The sequence below is a fragment of the Budorcas taxicolor genome, chromosome 10 (genome assembly GCF_023091745.1).
Source record: "Budorcas taxicolor isolate Tak-1 chromosome 10, Takin1.1, whole genome shotgun sequence".
Lineage (NCBI taxonomy): Eukaryota > Metazoa > Chordata > Mammalia > Artiodactyla > Bovidae > Budorcas > Budorcas taxicolor.
The window spans coordinates 66,283,464-66,309,038 of record NC_068919.1 but is presented as its reverse complement, the minus strand read 5'-3'; the positions used below and the strand labels follow the sequence as shown (position 1 = coordinate 66,309,038).

Sequence of the window (25,575 nt, the reverse complement as noted above, 5' to 3'; positions counted from 1 at the left end):
CAGGGTCTTTTCCATGATGCTCATGATGCTCAAAAAAAAAAAAAAAAAAGACAGCTCAGGACATTCCCCACCCAAAAAAAGTTTTGTTTTATTCTGAATAAATGAGATCTTAGTGACTGATTTATTTGTGTGATCTATTCACAAGATTGGGGGACTTCCCTGGTGGCTCAGATGGTAAAGCGTCTGTCTACAATGCGGGAGACCCGGGTTCGATCCCTGGGTCGGGAAGATCCCCTGGAGAAGGAAACGGCAATCCACTCCAGTACTATTGCCTGGAAAATCCCATGAACAGAGTAGCCTGGTAGGCTACAGTCCATAAGTCTTTTCTTCTTTAGTATATAAGCAGGCTACCTTACCTGGTATTTGTTATCTTTCTGGTTCCTACACCTAAAGAAACAACAACTTGGTACCATTGTAGGTTTCTGCTTCAATAAGCTCAACCTTTTCCTCCAGTTCTGTGGGGCAAAGGGACTGAATTTTTTTTTTATAACTGAACTGCTCATCTCTCAACTGTCACTTGGAATTCTGACTGCTGGGTAGGAAGGGGTTAAAGAAGGGTGGAAATAAAAGAAATTAAAATTACGCTAATCTTTTATCTCTTCTTTCACTAGCACTGACAATAAAAATGGCCAGAGGAAAAAACCAAACAGCTGGCTCTTTGGTCTGCCAAGATAAGACAGAAGTCATAATAACAACCAAAAATACAACATCACAGTCATATGCTTTTTTATTGTTCAGCCGCTCAGTCGTGTCCAACTCTTGGCGACCCCATGGACTGTAGCACACTAGGCTTCACCATCTCCCAGAGCTTGCTCAAACTCATGTCCATCAATCGCTGTTGCCATCCAACCATCTCATCCTCCGCCATCCCACTCTCCTCCTGCCTTCAATCTTTCCCAGCATCAGGGTCTTTTCCAATGAATCAGTCCTTCCCATCAGATGGCCAAAATATTGCATTTCAGCTTCAGCATGAGTCCTTCCAATGAATCTTCAGGACTGATTTCCTTTAGGACTGACTGGTTGGATCTCCTTGCAGTCCAACAGACTCTCAAGAGTCTTCTCCAACACCACAGTTCAAAAGCATTGATTCTTCGGCGCCCAGCTTTATGGTCTCACATTCATACATGACTACTGGAAAAACTGTAGCTGTGACTATATGAACCTTTGTCAGCAAAGTAATGTCTCTGCTTTTTAATACTCTGTCTAGGTTTGTCATTGCTTTTCTTCCAAGGAAAAAGCATCTTTTAATTTCATGGCTGCAGTCACCATCTGCAATGATTTTGGAGCCCAAGAAAATCAAATCTCTCACTGTTTCCATTGTTTCCCCATCTATTTGCCATGAAGTGATGGAACCAGATGCCATGATCTTACTTTTCTGAATGCTGAGTTTTAAGCCAGCTTTTTCAATCTTCCCTTTCGCCTTCATCAAGCAGCTCTTTAGCTCTTCTTCGCTTTCTGCCATAAGGGTGGTGTCATCTGCAAATCTGAGGTTATTGGTATTTCTCCCAGTAATCTTGATTCCAGCTTGTGCTTCATCCAGCTCAGCATTTTGCATGGTTTACACTCTGCAAATACGTTAAATAAGCAGGGTGACAATGTACATCCTTGATGTACTCCTTTCCCAATTTTCAACCAGTCCATTGTTCCATATCTGTTTCTAACTGTTGCTTCTTGACCTGAATACAGGTTTCACAGGGAGCAGGTAAGGTGGTCTGGTATTCCTGTCTCTTGAAGAATTTTCCACAGTTTGTTGTGATCCACACAGTCAAAGGCTCTGTCATAGTCAATGAAGCAAAATTAGATATTCTTATGGAACTCTTGTTTTTTTCTATGATCCAACAGATCCCAGCAATTTGATTTCTGGTTCCTCTGCCTTTTCTAAATCCAGCGTGAACATCTGGAAGTTCTCAGTTCATGTACTGTTAAAGCCTAGCTTGGAGGATTTTGAGCATTACCTATGCTTTCTAGACTTTTTTAATTAAAGAGTTTTCAGAACAAGAGAAAAAATTCTAAAAATCAGTCAAAGAGCAAATCTTAAAAAATGAGTTTTCCCTCTTATCAAACAGTTCTTTTAGATAAATTTTAAAATGTGGCTATGGAATTCTCTTCTTTGGACTGTTCTTCATAAAACTCATCTTTACTTAAAAAAAAAAAAAAAAACCATCTTACGCTCAGTGTTATGTTAACAGAATATCTAAAAATACACAGAAGCTTTATAGAAGGAAGCCTGACCCAATAAGAAGATTAGATAAGCAAGATCCTATTGTATAGCACAGGGAACTATATTCAATATTGTGTAATAAACTACAATGAAAAAAATGTAAAGAATATATATATGTATAACTGAATCACTTTTATTTACACCAGAAACTAAAACAAGTGTAAATCAGCTATACTTCAATAAAAAGTATTTTAATAAAATACAATTCAAACCCCCCAAAAAAGAAAGAAATTGGGATCTTAAAAAATATTAACTCCACAAATACGATAGGGAATTTTATGTAAGATGTTAGAATGGCAGTTCTTAGGGTATCATGTTATCTCAAGGGAAAAAAAATTAAGGCTAATGGTTTTACTCTTATCTACTGATGAAGAGTATCATTTTAAACACAGAATAAAACTGAAAAGAAAAGATCCAGGTACTCTGTTGAAACCTAAGTAAGAATCACCAGCACCTTTAATACTGGAATTCCAGGGCAGATGGAAGCGGAGAAGGCAATGGCACCCCACTCCAGTACTCCTGCCTGGAAAATCCCATGGTCAGAGGAGTCTGGTAGACTGCAGTCCTTGGGGTCGCTAAGAGTCAGACACGACTGAGCGACTTCAGTTTCACTTTTCACTTTCATGCATTAGAGAAGGAAATGGCAACCCACTCCAGTGTTCTTGCCTGGAGAATCCCAGGGACGGGGGAGGCTGGTGGGCTGCCGTCTATGGGGTCGCACAGAGTTGGACACGACTGAAGTGACTTAGCAGCAGCAGCAGAGCAGATGGAAGAGTTTCTAAGTATTTATTTTACCTCCCATGAAATTAATTTTAGAAAGTTTAAAACTTTACATATTAAAATAGATGTTTCAGAATCTCTGACAACCAACTGAAAAAAAGAATTACATTCTGCTTTTCTGGATAAGAATTAAGACAACCAAAAAATATCTATTATATTTTATCTAATCCAAGTCACCAATGCTGTATCTCACAACTGGGAGAATCTTTACATAACACTAAAAATTAAAGATGCCTTCAATTAAACTGTAACCAGAGACTAAGCTACATCCACCCTTCAGGAGATAAACTGAGAAGGAAGAAAAAATCTTAAACTGATGAAATATTACATTTGTTAAAAGCCATACCACAACAAAAAGAAATAGGAGTAAGATTTAAGAGTAAAAATGAAATACCAATTGAGCATTACATTGGCATGAAGTTACCTCCCTGCACTAAACATTATCCATTCAGCATTTTCTCTTCTATTACCTTTAGTTGGAAAGGATAAAGCATAAAGTAATAAAGCATATGCAAAGCACTTAACATCATATTTAATGGAGAAGGAAAATAAGAAATAATGGATTAATTCTCAACAAGCAAGTGGATGTTAACAAAATACTTCTAAGATACTTCCACAGCATTTGGCACAGCCACTTACACCAATTCAATACTTGCATAGATGTGAGTTTTAAAATAAAAAGAAAGCAGGCATCTGCTAAAGGAAGTGCTATTATTACATTTCAGCTTCTAATAAAATGTGTCCAAATTTAACAGTAATAGAGAAACATGCAAGGCTTCTATTTTAATGTGTCATATAATATGACGTGTTTCTAGAATGCTTTTAAAAACCAGAATTTGAAGAATTATATTTAGAAGAGTATAAATGCCACTCTTAGGAACAGCCATAGAACAGACATCACCTGGGGCGCGAGTTTATGGAGCCATGCTTATTCAGGCTGCTATAGTTTTGATGGCTTGCTATAAATACAAAAAGAAGTACCATGGCAGAAGCAGGTAGAGATGAGATGGGAAAAATAAATTTTCTAAAGGAAAGGAATTAAGGTTTAAGATGTCTGCTATACACAAAGCACTAGGCTACTCAACTATATATAAACTCCCCCATTTAATTCTAACAAGCTTAGAATGTAAATAAAATCTCAATGTAAAAGACTTGGAATGAGAGGCCTTAGAAAAACTAAACAATTTGATCATCACTGCTTTGAAGCGCTGGTACTGGTTTCAAGGTCTTCCCAGGTGGCTCAGCAGTCAAGAATCCTCCTGCCAATGCAGGAGTCGAATTTGATCCTGAGCCAGGAAGATGCCCTGCAGAAGGAAATGGCAGCCCACTCCAGTATTCTTGCCTGGGAAATCCCATGAACAGAGGAGCCTGACAGGCTACATACAGTCCAGGGGGTCACAAAGAGAATCGGTCTCGACTTTGCAACTAAACAACAACAAAGTAGGTTTCAAACACATTCTCTCTTTAAGAATCCACACTGTTTGAGAGGAAATAACTAAAGCTCCCAAAGTCCAAGGATTATTATCCTGAGAGCTAAATGTATCAAACTGATTTAAAGAAATTATTTTTATGCATCCTATTAAACTTTTTTTTTTGGTGTGGGGGTGGTGCTTATGAACAGGTTCACATTAGCTTCTTCTAAGGAAGAAAATGCAAATTTTCCTCAATTTAGATACCTGACTAGCACAAAATGACTAGAAATGCAATTAAAAGACATATCTACATTTAAATGAAATTCCTAAAAATGAATGAGTTGATTACTATTTAAAAAGAAACATATCTTGTTATACATTGGATATTTCTAACTTATAATTCATGAAAAGCCATACCTGTTCAGAAACAAGAGTCTGTAGCTTCTGAACTTCTAATTGTAATGCTTTGTTTTGGTCACTTAGAATCTAAAAGAAAGAATCTCAATTTACTGCTTTATTAGGAAAAATTGACAAAGCAACCATTTCAGTAAGTTTTTAAAAAATCAAAGCCATATAATTACTATAAGCACTTATAAAGTAAGAGGTGAATCATATACTGACCTAAGAATGCAAATCTCATGGCGGCTTCATTTTTCGGTTTCAATGAATATATTTCCAGGGTATAGGAATACAGTAATGGTATAAAGTACATGTGTGATGATACCTAAAAAGTAGTTTCTGCTAAGCCCCCCTAATTCAGTCACGTGGTTTATCCCAAACGTTTTAACACTAGGCTTAGAACCCTTTCATATGTATTAAGTTTAACGATTTGTCCCAATGAATTCTGGGAAACCCTGCTTTCATAAGAGAGTACTTACAGGATTACTTAAGTAAGCAAAAAAAAAAAAAAAAAAAAACACACAAATTTAAAAATAAAAGCAAATCTTACTGCATGCAGAGATGTACCCATGCAATCAGAATACTGTACGATAATACTCAGGATATTTGGCCATGAACAGAAACTAGCACTACGTCAGCAACAGAGGCAAATAAGAACATCTCAACCTATCAGCTAAAAAGTGCAGAAAAAAAGGCTGGGGCAAAACAAATATCAAAAGTCTATTATAAGAACAGATAAGTCAAAATAACAGATTAAGTCCCCAAGTAAACTATAGAAATACTATAGTTCAGAGTGATCACATATAAAAAGTAGTTATTTCTACACTCACTTCAACTAAAAATTATATAAGGTTGTTCAAAGAAAGCTGAGTTGACAAGTTTAATTACACACCTTAAATTCTTCCATTTTGTTTGAAATTTCACACTGTAGCTGCTCTTCAAGCAATCGTATTTTATCATCCTTAACATGAATACTGTGAGAAAAAAAGATACTTCATACATTCAGAAAGCTTATATAAATTATGTGCACAACTATCAGTTATTAGCATTAACATTTTCTTCAATTACACTTCAACATAAGTGTATAAATGGCCTAAAGTACAGCAATACTTTAATCACCTTTTCTGCATCTTCTCCAGTTCATGTGCAGCAGCAGCCTATGTTGGGAATGAGATGAGAATTCTATTATTTCTCAGGAAGCACTCAAACCTATTCTTTTACTTAATTTTACTTATTAAAGTTATATTTCATATAGAGTAAATATTAATAGTAAAATGAATAGCATACATTACTGTAATAATTTTTGCTGTCTAGTATTTTTTATTCTCACTGATCAACTTTTATCCTAGAAAAAGCTACATCCTTTTCTGATTAAATGATAGAAGGCTAAAACAAATCAGCACATGAGTGTTATAATCAAGTCCTCCAATAATTCCCTGACAGATCAGTGGGTAAAGAATCTGCCTGCAATGCAGGAGACCCCAGTCCAATTCCTGGGTTGGGAAGATCCCCTGGAGAAGGGAAAGGATGCCCACTCCAGTATTCTTGGGCTTCCCTTGTGTGGCTCAGCTGGTAAAGAATCCACCTGCAATGCAGGAGACCTGAGTTCGATCCCTGGGTTGGGAAGATCCCCTGGAGAAGGGAAAGGATGCCCACTCCAGTATTCTGCCCTGGAGAATTCCATGGACTGTATAGGCCATGGGCTCTCAAAGAGTTGGACATGACTGAGTGACTTTCACTTCACTCACCAGTAACTCAAAAGTTATCAATTTCTTCGGACCAAATATTAATTTCAACATGAATATAGAAACATTCAGGTGAGTTGTGAGGGTCACGGTCAAACAAAAGAGGCTTTTAACAACACATCACGCAGCCAAACACAGGTAACCATTATACTTATCATCTACATGGATAAAACTAGGGCTTGTGATACCAATGAAAATAAGTATAAACAAACTATAATTTTAAGGTAAATGCTTAAAAGCAATAAAGATCTACCTGTTCATTTGTCAGGGCCTGTAATTTTTGCACTTCAGCTTTTAATAAGAAATTCATATTCTGTATGTCCTAGAACAAAAGGAAAAATAATATTAGAATTATTTAATATAAAATTAGATTTGAAGTTGTGTAATGTCTCTTTTCTATCTAAGCAAAGGTCTCAAAGCATAAATCTCAAATTACCACTTCTTATCAGAAAGAAAATCATCAATTCCTGTTATTTAACATATTTCCCAAATTATTGTGAATAATATCATGTAAGAAAAGGCCTTTGAACTTCTCCTCTTAGAGGGCTGAAGAGGATTTTGTAGTTTAAAAAAGAGACAATTTCCAAATGAATTCTCGAGTATTTTCCAGGCTTCATAGACATTTGTACTGATGACAGGATCAGGATAATTCAACGCCTATGAAGTATTGTAGCAATTTTTAAGAAGTACTATACCTTAAGTTCCTCCTCTTTACTTGCTAAATGATCATGCTCATTTGCTAAAGAATCTTCAGTTTGTTTTATCTGCTTATCCTTTTCTGCAATCCTTTAAAAGGAAATAGATTTGTACATTCAATAAACATTTAGAAGTCAAGTCACAAATTAAAGGATTAGAAGCCTCAAGTACAATCAACCTTACTTAAGTAAATTTTCATATAACTGTACCTTCAATCTCTATAGACCCTTTCAGTTAGTAGTTAATGGTCACATGCATTACTACAACTTCATAAAATACATACCCCTATTTTAAAACTTGAAGTCAAAGAAGTTAATAATTTAAGCTCACAAGCCTGGTAATGTCAAAAACATTTTTCAGGTCTTCTGAACTTATGTGATCCATGTCTATACAAGTTATGCAATACATAACAAAAAAAGAATTTTATTTTCAGCATATCACCATATAGTTAGATTGTTGTTGTTCAATAGCTCAGTCATGTCCAACTCTTTGCGACCCCATGGACTGCAGCACGCCAGGCTTCCCTGTCCTTCACTATCTCCCGGAGTTTGCTCAAACTTAGGTCCATTGAGTCAATGATGCCATCTAACCACTTCATAGTTAGATACAGAGTAGCTGTAACTACTTATTAGATACAAAAACTAACTTCCACTAATCTCAAATCACAGTGATATCTTCCACATAACTGCTAAGCCCAAAGGAAAGAGTTTTTCCAACTCTTTTTATGACAAAGACATAAAAACACAGAATACACAATGCATAGGGGTAGAAGAGCTAACGTTGTTCCAAATCTAGTTGAGGGTAATTTTTGAACAAGTTAGAACATAAAATCAATCATAAGTATAGAATCTAACAGATATAAGTTAGTGATGGCTAAGCAATTTTAAGAGAAATATAGAAAGGCAGGCTTACACTTTATGTAATTCTTCTGCTAGAGCTGAAGCGGAGGTCTAAGAAAGAAAAACAGTGTCAACATAAAAGCCTTTAAGAGAAAGTTCAAAAGTTGTACAATAATCGTCACAATAGGGCTTTAAAAATTAAAAGAAATAAATGTATATAAAGTTAAGGAAGTAGTTGGCTCATGATGAATGTTCACTAAATAACAGCTATTATTCTGAAAGTAAATTTGATCAACAGCTTCCAGTATTAGGGAATTAGCATCATAAGACATTTCTAATGAAATAAGTTGGCAGGCCTGAAAACTATTTAACTGACAAGCAACACATGCACAGGAAAAAAAAAAAAAAAAAGCAGCAAAGGCTATTTTTCATTAATGAGCTTCTCCTTAATAAAAATTTCTAGTGATGAAATGATACCATTCATGATTAAGTTTAACAAATCATTTGATAAAGCCCATGTTCATCTCTACTTTTCAAAGTATTTAATTTCTGATAAATCTTCTAGAACTACCTCTCAGCTATAACTTAAGATCTCAATCCAATTTGAGTTAATAATTTACATACACACAAACATTCATATACACACAAACACCTATGTAATTCTTTCTCAATTAATTTTACACAATAGTTCCTACAAAGAAAACAATTAGGAAAAACAAAAACAAAAAACCTGTTTGCAGTTTTGGGATTTTCAACTTGCCTGAACCTTAAAAATAAGCTTTTAATGTTAGAACTTCTTTTCGCAGAGAAAAGTGACTTCTGTTCTATTACTTTTCCTACAAACAGTTTTTAGAATTTTAAGTTGAAAAACTGAAATTGAAATTCACAGTATGTATATTATGGAAACAAGCTAACAAGTTAAGTATTTAAAAATTCCTTCTCTTCTTAATGTTATACTATTTATATTCTAAAGGCTATGTATCTGTATCTACCTACCTACCTATCATGTTACACAACAATGATGCCAAAGAACAACAGGTTTAGTGAATATTTAATGAATACTTTTAATATATAAACTGTTATTCTTGACACCGTTTGGCCAATTCCTCCTTTTTTGTGACAGGATGGTGGACATTTTTTTCCCTCCTAAGGTTAAAAACTCTCTAACCCATCTTCCCATTAGTCAGATTTGGATCTCTTTCATACTGTTCTCTCACAGCACTAAATGTAATTATCAGAGCACTTACCGCCAGCTGATTCACTGACTAGTCACCCAACTACTAATCCAGTGCATGGCACTGAACAGGCACTCAAATTATTTACACAGCTAGGAAGCTATTAGTAATGACAAGCAATAAGAAAGCACCATTACCTGGGCTGCTATCTGGGAATGGAATTGTTGAATTTGAGCTTTCAACGCCTCATTCTGCTCCAAAATATCCTTTCAAAAACCAAAAAGGAGAGGGAAGAAGTGTGCTATTAAAAATGCCAATGGATATGAACAAAATGAGTTACAGGTACATCTGTTTATCTTTTAAAGGTACTCTTAAGATTCCAAAAGGCACCATTTTAAATAACAATGATGAGGCATTCTATTCTCAGAGCTAATTTATAAAGCAGAAATTAAGAATACATTATACTGTTCCTAATCTAATACCAAAAGCGTAAGACTGTGGGTAAAGGCATCTTTGAGCACATATTCAGACCATATTGTGACAACTGCTCAAAGACTAAGCTCAAATTTTTCATCCCCACTCCAAAGTTAAGATAAAGAAGGCTATCCTCTCTCTCCTACACAAGACACATCCAACCAGTGCCAATCTTTCTTATTTTTTAAAGAGGGAAAATTAGATACCTGAACTTGCATTTGTAGAGACTCTTCTTTGTTCACCCTTTTTTGCTCCGATTCCATTAACTGCATTAGTCTTTGCTCCAACTGTTGTTTTGATACCAAGGTATCTGTAAGCTTACTATGCAGACTCTGTACTTCATTTTCTTTGGCCACAAATTTACTCTGTAGATCTAACAAAACATTGCATTTTACAAAGGTCTCTTCCTTTGCCTGGTTACTGCTACTCATCTTTAGAGCAGGCTTATCTCCCCTGGACTATTTCCCTTTTGAATCTCTCCGTGCTTTCCCACCTGTATATGGCTCCCCTGAACAGCCTATGCTTACCTTTTTCACAGCACCTGCCACACTGTACTAATTCACCTCTTCTCCCAAAGAGTGAGCTTTTTGAGATCAGAGATTGCCTTTTCTCTATATCCAGAGCTGTGCCCAAGGCTTGACACAAAATACATAATTAATAAATGTGTTAACTGAACAGTACATGAATGTTTAAAACTGCTATATCATTTCTTGAAAATAGTCTTAATTTCCCCAAAGATGTTTTAGTAAGTTATTCAGTGAATTTCTTGTCAATTCCTCGTACTCTCATACCTGGAGAACAGAGAAAGATGCTGAAAGCTGACAAACATCCTGGTGTAAGATGAAGTAATTAAGACTTTTCTGCCTACTTCCATTCTTAGCAATAATCCCAAAACAAGAAAATGAGAAATAAAAACAGTCTTTGATGCAATTAGAAAATAAATATAACTCCAAATCACAAGAAATTAAGATAAAATAAATGGAGAGATGATCACTGACTTGGCAAAGATGAGGAAGGGTCAAGTAAAAGCTCAAGAAAACAGAAACTCATGAGAGTTGCCTCCTCATTCTATAAGACAAATAATTCTAAAACAGGGGAGGAAAAAACAAACAAATAAAAACATACCACACTACCACCAAGGAAAGAGAGGCAAACAGAGAGGAAAAAATGTATATATGAGTGTGTTACATAGTTTTAAGAAAAGATAATGTCATTTCTTTAACAAGACACTAATAATAGAATGGAACACAACTCAAGGAAGAACTCCTGAAAATTAAACATGTAATGGTAACATCCAGGATTAGAATCAGGAGAGCATATTTTTTACCAAATTAGGAGAAGTTAAAACACCAAATTAATACCTTCAAAATTCTCTGGGGAAAACTACTTCCAAACTAGAACTCCACATCCAAACTACCCATTAAGCATTAAAGTAGAAAGACTAAAAACATTTTCAGATACTCAAAGCCTCAAGGAATGTACCTTGAGGTATATTCTTATAGAGCAACTAAAAGATATACTATTAAATGAGGGAGGAAAGCAAAAAAGATGGCAATGACATAGGATCCAGAAAACAGAGTAAACAGACTAAAGGAAGTCTCAGAAGACAGCTCAGGGTCAACCTAGAAAGCAACAAGTACTACAGCAGAAAGAAAGAGGACTCCGAAGGCATAGACTCAGGAAAAACTGATAGTTTCACCAGTATCTAACATGTTGAGAGGCTGGGGGAAGCAGAGATGTTAAGGAGTTTAACCTTAGGTAAAATTTGAAACAATAAAACAAAGATCAAGCAAACTAAAAATATAAAGGACCATTTCCCTAGTGGTCCAGGGGTTAAGAATCCACCTTGCAATGCAAGGGATGCAAGTTCAATCCCTGGTGGGGGAACTAAGATCCCACACAGCATACCACAGAGCAGCACAACTGCTGAAGCCTGCACACCACAACTAGTGTGTGTATTGCAACAGAAAGACCCCACATGATGCAAGGAAGGTCCCGCATGTGCAACTAAGACCCTAGGCAGCAAAGTAAACAAATCGTCATATATACACCATATGTATATATGTGTGTGTATATATATATAGCAATAGTTAACTTCAGGAAATTAAAAATGTTGCTCAAGAATTGTACTTTTATTTATCTTGACTCAACACTTAGTTACAGTCGTACTACTGTTAAAATCTAATGCTTTGTTGATGAAATATAACATACTAATTAAAAATAAGCTAACATACTTAACATAACAACAAACTTCATATGTATTTTTTTAAAGCCTTCAAATATCTTAGATATATCTAAATATTGAACCAAAGGGAAATGCCTAGGGGTAAAAAATATCAGAGGAAACCAAAGGTCTAATACAGAGCCGAAACTCTGTATGACCTACTCTTGTCTTTGGAACTGTACTTTACTACAGGCTCACCACCACTTTCATGGGAGGAAGGGGGACAGAGATAAAACACACTATTACAAGCTCCATTATCTCCTAAATGAATTCATCAAATTAAGAATAAATAGTGAAAGCTAGCATTACGTAGATAGCTTTCAGTCAACTACTTGGAATGGTAATGCTCTCACCATTTTTCTCTTCACAATACAGGAATGAGTCCTTCTTGGAGAAAAAAAATTAAATAAAGAACTGATCATGGAATGAGAGAGAATAACCACAGAAATGAAACACACATAGATTCCTGCTACCCTGTTTATGGACTATAATTTTACCTGCAACTTAATACCTCAGACAAAACCAGTAGAGACTTATTTTTAAAACCTTAAGAAATGTTAAAGAAATAAAAGTATTCAAAGTGTAAAAGCTATTTTTATTGAGCTATAACCAAAATGCCAATTTATAGTTTCTTCACATACGGAGAGAGGGGAAATTTTACCCAGAATTACACAGTAACTTTGTATGAATATTTCTTCCCCTTACCTTGCTGAGCTGCTTCATGCTCTGCTGTCCTCTTCCTGATATAGCTCTGGACTTCTTCCCACCTCCTCTCAGCTTCTTGAAGTTGAACCTGGGGAAAGGATAAGTCAGCACAAACACAGGATTTCAGTTTACAGAAAAAAAGCATCCTCTATCTTTACTGTGTGCCATAAAACTGCTTCTTCCAACAACTAGTCACTAGTCTCCCACATTTTAATAACATAGGCAGATGTGCTCAGCCTGAAAATATGCACAAATATTATCAGTCACAGCCATTCTACCCGCCAATATACAGGATTTACAGATTAGAGATTTCAGAAACTCCTTATTTGTGCTGGTGGATCAATATAGCTGCTGGTATGTATATATCTGACCCACTTAGCTATGATGACTTTCCAATAGTCTTCCTTCAAGTGATAGGCTTTTCAAAAGACAGGATGATATCTTTATTGCTAAATTTTAGTAGGTTTCTAAAATTCTTATTTTGAGGTATGGCACAACACTTCAATTATGAATATAATATTTAATGTCATTAATCTACTTATCCATATCCATAGAGTACAAACATCATATTTAAGAATGCCATCAGCAAATATATTAGCAAGACAAATATTTAATAAAAGATAGGACAACAATATCACTCTCCCACAGGGACCCATGAAAACTTCAAGAAAACAAAAATTATGCTACTTTCTACATTCAATTATCCTCAGAGCTCTTTTAACCTCTACTGCTCTGGAGAAGGATCTTGAGAGTCCCTTGGACTGCAAGGAGATCCAACCAGTCCATTCTAAAGGAGATCAGTCCTGGGTGTTCTTTGGAAGGAATGATGCTAAAGCTGAAATACTTTGGACACCTCATGTGAAGAGTTAACTCATTGGAAAAGACTCTGATGCTGGGAGGGATTGGGGACAGGAGGAGAAGGGGACGACAGAGGATGAGATGGCTGGATGGCATCACCAACTCGATGGACATGAGTTTGAGTGAACTCCGGGAGTTGGTGATGGACAGGGAGGCCTGGCGTGCCGTGATTCATGTGGTAGCAAAGAGTCGGACACAACTGAGCGAATGAACTGAACTGAACTCTGGAACTGGTATTAAGGTATATCATCTATATTGATGACTTAGGTAGGAATCTATCCAATACATTTAACTTACAGAAACTGAACTGTTCAACAAATCCTCTCCCCTGTACAAGGAGGAACAGACAATTCTACTCATCACTCTCTCAATATGCACAGGCTAAAATGTGCAAGAAAAATAAGTCCACTCCTCTCTCTCAGTCAGCCTAAGCAACCCCATGCATGTCTTCTCAGCATAAGCATCTAATGGCATCAAGTGCCACTCTGGTGTCTAAAGAAACTGGGTGATTTTTTTTTCTACTATGGCTCAAGTGAAAGCAACTGGAGTATTACTTGGCCTCGTGCTCAAGCAACAGAAAATCATCTATTCCAATGCTGAAATAAAAATAGGCTCTACTAACCTTACTTAAGAGATCCAAGTTATTGATAAGTGATGCTGAAGGTGATTTTAACTACCTATCAAAAATTTGATTTTTGTCTTACACATGCAGACCCTCACCTCCACACATAAGGTGAAATTCTACTGTTTATGCGTGTCAATCAGCTAATATCAATTTTCATATCTTCAAATAGTCTTTAACTTCAAACTCAAGCCTGTATTCAATTCTTTCATTAGTGTACATGTTTCTATACAGGCCCATTAAGCCTCAAACTACATTTCTCAAAAGCTATATACGTTTTCAGGTCACTGGATTGAAAAGCCACATTATTTATGAAATGATAAATAAAGGTAATGTTTCACCTTCAACTGAGTAACTGCTTGCTCAGCATTCTTCTTTTGGACTTCCTCTTGCTGTAGCTTTCCTGTTTTCTCAGTCAGCTCATTTACCAACCTAGCATAATCCTGGCGCAGTTTGTTTAGTTCAGCAGACTGCCTGAAAACAGTTAACTGGATTATGAACCTTCCATTATTACAAACACGTGTAAATGAGTAAAGAAAATATGTCAGTTTTGCTGAGTTAGTGATTCCACTTATAGGTAAATGACAATGAATGCTCTAAGTGTCTACTAATAAAGAATTAGGTTGAATATAATCTCTGAATCATTCTGATGACAATAATACAAACACTAAAATTACCATAAAGTAATCAAGAAAAATGGGTAACTACACACCATGAGCATGAATCAACAGTATCACTCTCAAATCAGTGTTCTGAATCAACCAATCAGAATAGTTATTCTATGTAAGCATGCTACTAGTCTTCTCTAGGACTGCTTCTCAAAGTATGGCACTGTGCATGCTTGCATGCTCAAGTATGGCTCAGACCAACTAAATCACTATCACAAGGAATGTGTCTTAACATGCAGATTCCAGGACTCTACCTCAGAGCCACTAAATCATAAACTTTTAAGGATAAGACACAAGAATATGATTTGTAGCTAACATGCCAGATATCCTTCAGAATAATGAAGTTTGAGAACCACTGTTAAAGGAAATAGAAGGTTTAAAACTTGCTAATTCAGTCTCTTAATTTAAATTTGTAAGCTATTCCACTGGTGGCACTAGTATTTATCATACAGTTTAACTGAAGAGGTTCTTCAAAAGCAAGAGGATAGGTTTTGAAAATTTATTCATTTTAAAAACAAGTGTAAAAAGCAAAAGTCTAACCAATTGCTATCAAACACATTTTGGTGACTGAAGAAAACACTCTACCATTCAATGAAAATACTGTCATTTTATTAAAAGTAAAGCATTTGGGAACATACTTGCTTTCTAGTTGGTTTGTAGTGTTGCTGACAGCATCTCTCAGTATGCCATTTTCCTGCTTCAAGTGAGCTATCTCTGCCTCCATCTGCTCACGAACTTGCTGGAACTAAAATTATTTTACACACGTAAGATTTAGAAAACAATAACTGCCAGAGCTAACCTCAAAGAAAATTTATCATGATGAAAAGTAAAAAAGCATCAATAAAGTCTGGATATCCTTCTCAAATAAATAAAAGCAAATTTAAAGGATACCTTTTGATAGTGACAAATACAAAGTAAATATAAGTTGTCACAGCATTCAAGAAAGCAAGTAAAGGCTGGCTGCTATCATATGCAAAATAAATACTTAAGATGCTGTTTTAGAACTGAAAGATATTTTTAGAAATTGTTCCTACACAAGAATCATATAGAACTGAAACTGTATTGATCCTAGAATGTCAATTAAGTTAGCAATATTTTAATAAAAGGTTTTAGTAATCAAAAGTTTAAAGACTGAAAATATGTTTCAAACATTTACATTAAGTTACAAATTGAGCCATATCCAAACAGACGGCAAATTCACTATACAAAAATCTACCTGCTAAAATATCTGGCTTCTAGTTTTTTATTTCAGAATTATAGAATCAAAAGACAAAAAACACTGAAACTTACATTCCCACATTCTCACTTTAGTATGTGAAAAACTCTTAATAATTTTTAGTAAACCTATTCAATTAAGAGGAAGAAAAAGTATATGTTGCTAATTCTCAGAAAACTTATCACATATAAACTATATCTTGACCTCTGTAAGCAATCAAGTTCAAAAAAAGAAATAATCACTTCAAAACCCTTAACCTTCAGTAAAAGATATTGCTACAGCTATCCGACTACTTTTCAAATGAATGTAAATCAGAATTAAGAGGTAAAAAGATCACATGAGGTCAGGAAAAATCAGTTCTTCAATAATCTGGTTAGTGGAAAAGAATACTTCAAAAGGCTGGGGCTGGGAAGACGGAGGATTGAGCCAAATTAAAGCATCAAAGTAGTGGATGGGTTAAGAACCAGAGAAGAGATTCATTCACTTTTTTTTCATTATTAGTGGCATTTCCACAGAAAATACTACTGGAATTCTGATAACAGTAAAGAACTGTTCATTTTTCAGCAGACTACTAATGTTATCAAAGCAGTATTTTACAAATAAAAATCTTGTGCTAATTATATATTAAATTGGAAAAGAGACCTCTTAAGAATGCTATAACTGGGGCTCTGTAACAGCTAGAGGGGAGAGAATGGATGGGAGGTGGGAGGGAAATTCAAGAGGGAGGGGACATATGTACATCTATGGTCAATTCATGTTGATGTATGACAGAAATCAAACCAATATTGTAAAGCAATCAATCAACTTAAAAAAGTAAAAAATAAATTACCTTCTCTAAAAATAAAAAAGAATGTTGTAATAATGCTAGTAAGAAATAATAAACTAAGGTCATATCTAAAAACTGAATGCAAGAAAAACTAGAAATAAAGTATCTTTAAGATTTTAAAACAAGTTGTAGATTGAGCAAAGCAGAGAGAATTCAAAGGATTCAAGCATAATAATAATAATAATGCTTCAAAACATTAGAAAATAAAAACAACCTGACCAAAATCAACAGTTTGATTTTACACCCATGTTAATTTTGAGGTGACAATAAGCACTTAGAAACTGAAGCATCACCTGGCAATGGAAACAATTTCAAAAAAAAAATCATTGATCCACAAGGTTCATTTAAGGGGAGTATTATAAGCTCACTTGACAGGCAAGCCAAACCATATTCTTCAATAGTCTTTTTATCAATAATAAAGATGATATTTCAATGGAAGGGAGGGTGAGGAAACAAGAGAAGAAGAAAGAAAACAATGAAAACTCACTGGTCCAGACCTAACAGAAATCATGAAAATGGATTAACACTGTAAAAATAGACGGTAAGCACTGAACCCTCTTAAGTGTTGAAAACAGGCAAAAATAAGAACACGAAACTGAAGGTCACTTAAGCTAAAACCATTATCATCTTCCCCCTCTTCTCCACTGCATCACCAAGCCCTATCTACTACCTCTTTTTTATCAAATAAATGCCCTCATTATCAATGTCTTGACTTCAGGTTTTTGTTCTCTTACTTGGATTCTGGCAAAAGTCCTCCAACTATCTCTTGTTCCACTGTTCACATTGCTATCACTCTCCATAATATGTCAGAGTAGTAATTTAAAATACTATAAACACACTGCTGGGTTGCTTAAACTCCTTCACCGGCCCACCAGTCTTCAGGTATGTTGCTCAGTTGCTAAGTCTGTACAGCTCTTAGTGAATCCATGGACTGCAGCACACCAGGCTCCCCTGTTCTTCACTATCTCCTGGAGTTTGCTCAAATTCATATCTGTTGACATGTCTTCAGGTATACAAGACCTTTATTTATTTCTCTAGATCTCTTCATTCCAGCCCCGAATGCCAAATACCACAACTATTACTGTATTTCTCATAAGCTGTTATCTCTAGACAAACTATATCAAAAATACCTAGAGTGCACCCATTAAGAAGTTCAATACTGGGCCCCCAAAGAGACCTACTGAACCACCAATCTCTCAGGATGGGAAGGAATTTCACTGGGTTAACAAGCCTTATACCCAGTGCCCATTCCTTCGCTCTTTCCTGACAATGCCTAATTGTTTCCAAAGAATCAACAAAGTCTGTTTATCATTGCTAACAAGTCTTCCCTAACTCTCCTTCTGTTCCCCACCTCTCATCTCCATTGTTTCAAAGCACCAGATGCTTACCTCTATTGTAACAGAGTATTTACCTGACAGCTTCCAGCCTCCCCACCTAAAAAAGTGGCTTACTTAAGGAGAGGGAGTCAGTTTAATTAACCATTTATATCAAAGCCAGCCCAGGGCACTTAAGTTTGCTAATAAAATGAATACAACTATTTAATTTTGAATTCAAAGAATGTGGGATAAAACATTACATTCTAACTTTACTTTCACTTTACTTTTCAAAGAACAAAAATATACCTTCATCTGCATCTGTTGAGTCTCTTGATAACTGACATGCATTTTGTTTTGAAACACATTATGTTCCTTTTCTAATGTTCCAATTCGATCTTTCATCCTTGCTATAACCACACTGCTTCTTTCTTTTTCTGTCATCATTTCCTAGAAGAGTAAATCAGAAAAAAAAAAAAAAAAGTTACTTAAAAAATTAAGAACAAGGTTTTACCAAGAAAACATATTTAACATCAGCAAAAAAGATGTCAGCAAAACAATCATGAATTCTGAAATAAGTACTTGCTTAAAAACCAAGGTCAAAGGTTTAAAAAAAAATTGTCTTCTACATCTTACCTGCTCTTACACCAATTCCCCTCATAAACACTTGGCTGCTCTGTTTGCTCGTATTTCAAATGTACTTTTGGTCTAACAGTTAAAGAGCTGAATGTGGGATTAAATCCTACATCTAACTTGATTATAAAAAAGAACATTTTTAAAGCAAACCAGTTAATTCTTCATTATTTCCAGGTACCAGCTCTCTTCTGGAGTACAGAAAAGGGCCCCAGGGGAAAAAAAAATCGTCAAGAAGAAAAAAGTCTCTTTCCTATAGGAAGAGATAAGGATATGTTTATAGCAGAATAGGGAAAGTACAACTCAGAAAGTTTTATTATCTCCCCAAGTCAAACATTAAAAGAGCGATTTCCTTCTGTGTTGCAAGTATCATGAAACCCTACAAAAAATATTACTAGAATGCAAGGAAGCCAAGCAACTTTAATGTTACCTGCAGGTATGATCAGTCCATTTCCTCTGTTCTAAGAAACTGCTTGATAAACTTTAAGATTTTTATTTAACTAAGAGCTGCCCATTAGCATGAGTTTATTTACATGTGCAAACTGTTTCACTGATGTACATAATACATTTAAGAAAAGTACACACAACACATCTTAAGTATATAGCTCAATGAGTTACACAAAAGTAAACAGATTATTTTTCTAATTTTAAAAATAATCAGAAAATTATAGTTTCTAACCTTATAGAAATACTTATTTTAGCAGTCATAACTGATTAATCTTAATCTGACTGTTTTCCATTGACTTTTATTCACCTCAAATTCACAGAAAAGATTCTATATGCAAATGAGGCCATTCTCATAATGTAATCAAGTAGCTACATAAATGACAGTGAACTTAATATACTCTACTGTATTTAACACCTAAAAGGAGAAAAAGCACTTCAGGAAAAATGAGACTACATTTACTACAGGATTTCAATTACGTTCTCAGTCTACATGATCTTTTAAAATGTAACTGACACAGAATATCATTAGTTTTGAGTATATAATGATTCGTTACTTGTATTTATTTCTAAATCATCACCACAATAAGTCTAGTTAACATGATCACCACACGTAGTTACAAATTTTTTCTTGTGATAACTCTTCTAGCAACTTTCAAATATACAAATTCAGTATTAATAACTATAGTCACCATGCTGTATATTACCTCCCTTAGACTTACATATTTTATAAATGGAAGTCTGTACTTTTACATTTTTTAGAAAGATTTTTTTTAAACCTCTCAAAAGTAAAAAGGGTTTAAAGAACTTCACTGGTTAAAAACTACCTATGTAAGAGTTTCACATTTATCTAATAAATTGGATTTAAACAAGATCACACTGAGTTTTGTGCTTCTATAGAATAATTCTAGGTCAGAACCAATTGAAACATGTTCCCAGTGTCCAAATACTTCCATTATTCTGAAATTAGTATACCTAAAAGTACTGCTATTTTAAATTCACAATTTGACTATAGGATATAATACCATGAAATAGTGGTATTTCCATCACTTAAATTCTAAAAGAAAATTACTTTCACTGGGTGTAAATTTATTACACAAATAAATGAGGAATTATAAATAATTTCTAAAATCCTTCACTGCCTCTGATGCAGAAAGTATAACCCTTAAATACAAGCATGTCTTCACCTGGGTTAACTGCTTACACCGATCCTTCATTGTGGCAGCATCTTCCTTCAGAGCAGTAACTAACTTGTCTTTTTCTTGAAGCTGATGAACAAGTGCAGTCAACTCTCCTTTATTGTACTACAATTGAGAAATCAATACATAATTGTTAATAATTAACAGCGGCTAATGAATTTTATGAAAATGAATTATCTGATATGAAGTGTTCTTAGGCCAAGGCAGCGTTTGCTACATAAAATAGAATGACTGCCAAACACTGTCAGTGAAATATCATTCAGAAAAATCGCTATAACATTACATGTTCTGATGTATACAATAGGACACATATCAATCAAGAAACAGATTTTACCAAGAATTATAGACTTCCATTTTTAAACACAAAGTTAAGACAGTAACCTCTCCCTCCTAAAGGATCAAAAAAAGGAACATGAAACCTAATGCAAACTGAACTAAAATAAAACAATCAACTGTAATGTCAAAGCATAATATCAGAAAGACTGCCCAAAGTAGCGGAAATCAAAGCAGATGCTCAGCAACCCTGCCGGAATATACCCAAGACTACAGAGGTGCCATGGGTTACACAGCTCTCTGAAGTTAACAAGCATACACTGAAAAGTAAAACCAACAAAGCCCTATTTGGTATCAGGCGCAAGAACAAAGATAGAAGGTAGGAATTTTCTTGCTAGGAGGTCTCAAGAAGCAGAATTAGAAATATGGAAGATATTAGACAGATAAACCTAATTCAAAGAGGGCAGCTAAACAGTGAGGCAGTTACAAGAGATTCTCTACAGTGAGATACTCTGTAGTGAATGAAGTTTTTTATCTGAGAAGAGAAGGTTCATAGCTCAAGGAGAACTGTGGGGCTTGGTCCCTCATTATCAACCTCTAGCCACAGAGATGATGCAAGAGAAACACCTCTCATTGGAAAAGGGGTATTAATGAAAAAGAAATAAAACAGAGTCTATGTAAGATATGAGAAAAAAGCAAGAAAAGCAGTAAGAAAAACCAAATGCCAAGTGCAGAAAAATAACTCTAAAAAGATGGTTGAGAACAGACAAAAACTGTAATTAAAAAATATCACCATGACTATTTAAAGTCTAACATACCAACAATTTTTGAAAATAAGAGGAAGGAACAGACCTCACAAGAAATAAGTCAGAAGAAAAATAAGACCACAGAATGAGATGAAATATGAGTTGGCAAAACCCAAAGTAGAAATAAAAGTAACACCATATGAGATATATAATCCAATTAGAAGCAGCAAACAGAAAAAGACGTGTTGCTGAAAACATAGTAGAAGACACAGAGTTCACAGTGTAGAGACGTAAATAAAAATACGAAATAAACCAACAGCTTTATCTTTCTTTATGACCAAAATATGAAAAAGACAACAGGTAAAGAAGATCCAGTCATGTAAAGAACATCAGCCGTAAAGAAGATCAGTCCCTCAGTCGTGTCCAATTCTTTGCGACCCCATGGACTGCAGCATGACAGGCTTCCCTGTCCATCACCAACTCCTGGAGTAACTCAAATTCAGGTCCGTAGAGTCGGTGATGCCATCCAACTATCTCATCCTCTGTCACCCCCTTCTCCTCCTGCCTTCAATCTTTCCCAGCATCAGGGTCTTTTCCAATGAGTCAGTTCTTCCCAACAGGTGGCCAAAGTATCAGAGCTTCAGCTTCAACATCTGTCCTTCCAATCAATATTCAGGACTCATTTAATTTAGGACTGACTGGTTTGATCTCCACACAGTCCAAGGGACTCTCAAGAGTCTTCTCCAACACCACCGTTCAAAAGCATCAATTCTTCAGTGCTTAGCTTTCTTTATGGTCCAACTCTCACATCCATACATGACTACTGGAAAAACCATAGCTTTGACTAGACAGACCTTTTTTGGCAAAGTAATGTCTCTGCTTTTTAATATGCTGTCTAGATTGGTCATAGTTTTTCTTCCAAGGAGCAAGCGTTTTTTTAATTTCATGACTGCAGTCATCATCTCAGTAATTTTGGAGCCCAAGAAAATAAAGTCTGTCACTGTTTCCATTGTTTCCCCATCTATTTGCCATGAAGTGATGTGACTGGATGCCATGATCTTTTTTTGAATGTTGGATTTTAAGTCAGCTTTTTCATTCTCCTCTTTCGCCTTCATCAAGAGGCTCTTCAGTTCCTCTTTGCTTTCTGCCATAAGGGTGGTGTCATCTGCGTACCTGAATTTATTGGTATTTCTCCCAGCAATCTTGATTCCAGCTTGTGCTTCATCCAGTCTGGCATTTTGCATGAGGTCCTCTGCACATAAGTTAAATAAGCAGGGTGACAATATACATCCTTGATGTACTCCTTTCCCAATTTTGAACCAGTCTGTTGTTCCATGTCCAGTTCTAACTGTTGCTTCTTGACCTGCATACAGATTTCTCAAGAGGCAGGTCAGGTGGTCTGGTATTCCCATCTCTTTCAAAATTTTACACAGTTTGTTGTGATCCACACACTTAAAGGCTTCAGTGTAGTCAATAAAGAAGATGTTTTTCTGGAACTCTCTTGTTTTTTCTATGATCCAATGGATGTTGGGAAATTTGATCTCTGGTTCCTTTGCCTTTTCTATATCCAGCTTAAACATCTGGAAGTTCTTGGTTCACATATTATCGAAGCCTCGCTTGGAGAATTTTGAGCATTACTTCACTAGCGTGTGAGGTGAGTGCAATTGTGCAGCAGTTTGAACATTCTTTAGCATTGCCTTTCTTTGGGATTGGAATGAAAACTGACCTTTTCCAGTCCTGTGACCACTGCTGAGTTTTCCAAATTTGCTGGCATGTTGACTGCAGAATTTTCACAGCATCATCTTTTAGGATTTGAAATAGCTCAGCTGGAATTCCATCACCTCCACTAAGGTCCATCTGACTTCGGACTCCAGGATGTCTGGCTATAGGTGAGTGATCACACCATCATGATTATCTGGGTCATCAAGATCTTTTTTGTATTGTTCTTCTATGTATTCTTGCCACGTTTTCTTAGTATCTTCGCTTCTCTTAGGTCCATACCATTTCTGTCCTTTATTGTGCCCATCTTTGCATGAAATGTTCCCTTGGTATCTCTAATTTTCTTGAAGAGATCTCTAGTTGTTCCCATTCTATTGTTTTCCTCTATTTCTTTGCACTGATCACTGAGGAAGGCTTTCTTATCTCTCCTTGCTATTTTTTGGAACTCTGCATTCAAATGAGTGTATCTTTCCTTTTCTCCTTTGCCTTTAGCTTCTCTTCTTTTCTCAGCTATTTGTAAGGCCTCTTCAGACAACCATTTAAAAATAAAGACAACAGGCAAAGAAGACCCAACTTATGCTTAATTATACCCATTATTTCAATTCATTTAAGGGACACTGAATCTCTGGATTGAAAAGACATGCTTTGTCCAAGGGAATATTTATACAAGGGTCAATGCAAAGCCACATTAAATAAAGAAGTTTATGACAAAAGAACTGATATCAAGCTGTGAACCCACCATTAAGCTGAAGAATTAAGACTGTAACAGTCATAAAAGGTACAGTCACAAAACAAACATTAAATATATAAGTATCTTATAAACAAATGCTATAATTTTAAAAAGTGGATAGGAAAGGAAAAGAGAAAGTAGGAAAAATTTTAAATAGACTTCCTCTTATTATACAACATGGGGCCAAATAGTTAATAAGTTTGCATTGGAAGAAATCACATAATGAAGGCAAGTATATTTAAAGGCCACCATGAGGAAATTAATAATCAACTAAAACTTATCAAATACATTTTAAATATTTTCTTACTATTTATCACATGGAATTAACATTTTTGAGCAATTACTTTATGCTAGAACTTTAAGTATCTATTGTGTACTATTTCATTTAATTCTCAAAATCTTATCATCATTCTCATTTTAAAAACAAGGAAAGTGAGGCACTGAGGTTAAGTAACCTATCTAAAGCCACAAAGCTCAAAGTAGTAACACATAGATGTGAATCTTAGGAAATGTGACCCTATAGCCCAGGATCTTAACCTATACTCTAAACATAACACAGAAGTGTCTTATAACTTAAACACAAAATTTTTAAACACAATACACCTTTGTGTTTAAGTTATAAGACACTTCTGTGTTATGTTTAGAGTATAGGTGTGTATGTGTACATACATACCCAGAACATCCCGTCTACGGCTCTGTAAAACCCCTCTCCTCTTCTACTCTGTTTTCCTCTTCCCATCTATGCTTATTCAAAGGGGATAGTGTCACCATCCTTAGTCATCCACCACTTATTTACAGTCTAGTAGTACAATGAAAGTGCTTTCACTAAGGATATCAAATCCATTTTTTCAATCCTTATTCTCCCTGATCGCTCTAAAGCATGTCACTGGTGATTTTTACCACCACTGCTGAACCCTCTACCCTTCCTAAGCATCTGTGGTTCCACTGTTTCCTGGTGTTTTCTCTCTCAGTGTCCTTTGTGGTGGCTTTCCTTGACCTTTAAATATTGATGCTTCTCAAGGTTCATTCCTGAGCTTTCTTATCTCTCCACACATCCTCTCTGGACTAACACACATCGCCTATATGTACTGATGACAGTTGATTACTTTCCGAAACTACTCCCAATGCAAACTATTTTCAACTCCACAGAAATACGTATTCAACTGTGAAATGATTATAACCACTTAAAAGTTCCAAAGTATGCCTAAAACAACTCCCTAAAAATTTTCAAAACCCTCTGCTCTCTCTTCTTCTGCAGTGTATTCATGAATAACCATTCTCACCATGATTTACCCAGTTACTCCAGAACAAAAACAAACATTCATTCTAGACTCTTCTTTAACCACCATATCTAATCAGTCAGCAGGTCCTCTAACTCCCCTATCTCTATCCCACACCTATGCTTGTATTCCTGCATTTATCTTCTCCCTTTCTCTGAGGTGGTCTTTATTAGATGTGAATATTCACCTATATCCAGGATCTTGAAACCTACTAAGAGGTCTGACCAAGACTCAATTTTTATGACATGAAAAGAGAGTAATTAAACTCACCTAGTCTTTTCCTGATACAGGGGTTCTACAAGGGCACTGAGTCCCTGAAGATAAGAATAGAACCACTCCCTGAGAAAGCCAGAAGAAGATTTAATTGAAAGCCAAAGC

The 25,575-nt window shown here is 35.5% G+C and overlaps 1 protein-coding gene across 6 annotated transcripts in view; it reads right to left on the bottom strand.

The window, feature by feature from the left end:
* The window catches only part of KTN1 (kinectin 1), an 80,511-nt gene that overhangs the window by 43,738 nt on the left and 11,198 nt on the right, over positions 1 to 25,575 (bottom strand). For all 6 annotated transcript variants that reach the window (XM_052646799.1, XM_052646800.1, XM_052646801.1 and 3 more), the window contains exons 5-17: positions 20,438 to 20,554; positions 18,483 to 18,623; positions 15,457 to 15,563; positions 14,492 to 14,624; positions 12,671 to 12,758; positions 9,948 to 10,114; positions 9,465 to 9,533; positions 8,166 to 8,203; positions 7,253 to 7,343; positions 6,811 to 6,879; positions 5,932 to 5,969; positions 5,705 to 5,786; positions 4,831 to 4,899 (exon numbers count right to left, since the gene is read on the bottom strand). In XM_052646799.1, the coding sequence (XP_052502759.1) occupies positions 4,831 to 4,899; positions 5,705 to 5,786; positions 5,932 to 5,969; positions 6,811 to 6,879; positions 7,253 to 7,343; positions 8,166 to 8,203; positions 9,465 to 9,533; positions 9,948 to 10,114; positions 12,671 to 12,758; positions 14,492 to 14,624; positions 15,457 to 15,563; positions 18,483 to 18,623; positions 20,438 to 20,554 (1,209 nt within the window). The remainder of the gene's footprint in view (positions 1 to 4,830; positions 4,900 to 5,704; positions 5,787 to 5,931; positions 5,970 to 6,810; positions 6,880 to 7,252; positions 7,344 to 8,165; positions 8,204 to 9,464; positions 9,534 to 9,947; positions 10,115 to 12,670; positions 12,759 to 14,491; positions 14,625 to 15,456; positions 15,564 to 18,482; positions 18,624 to 20,437; positions 20,555 to 25,575) is intronic.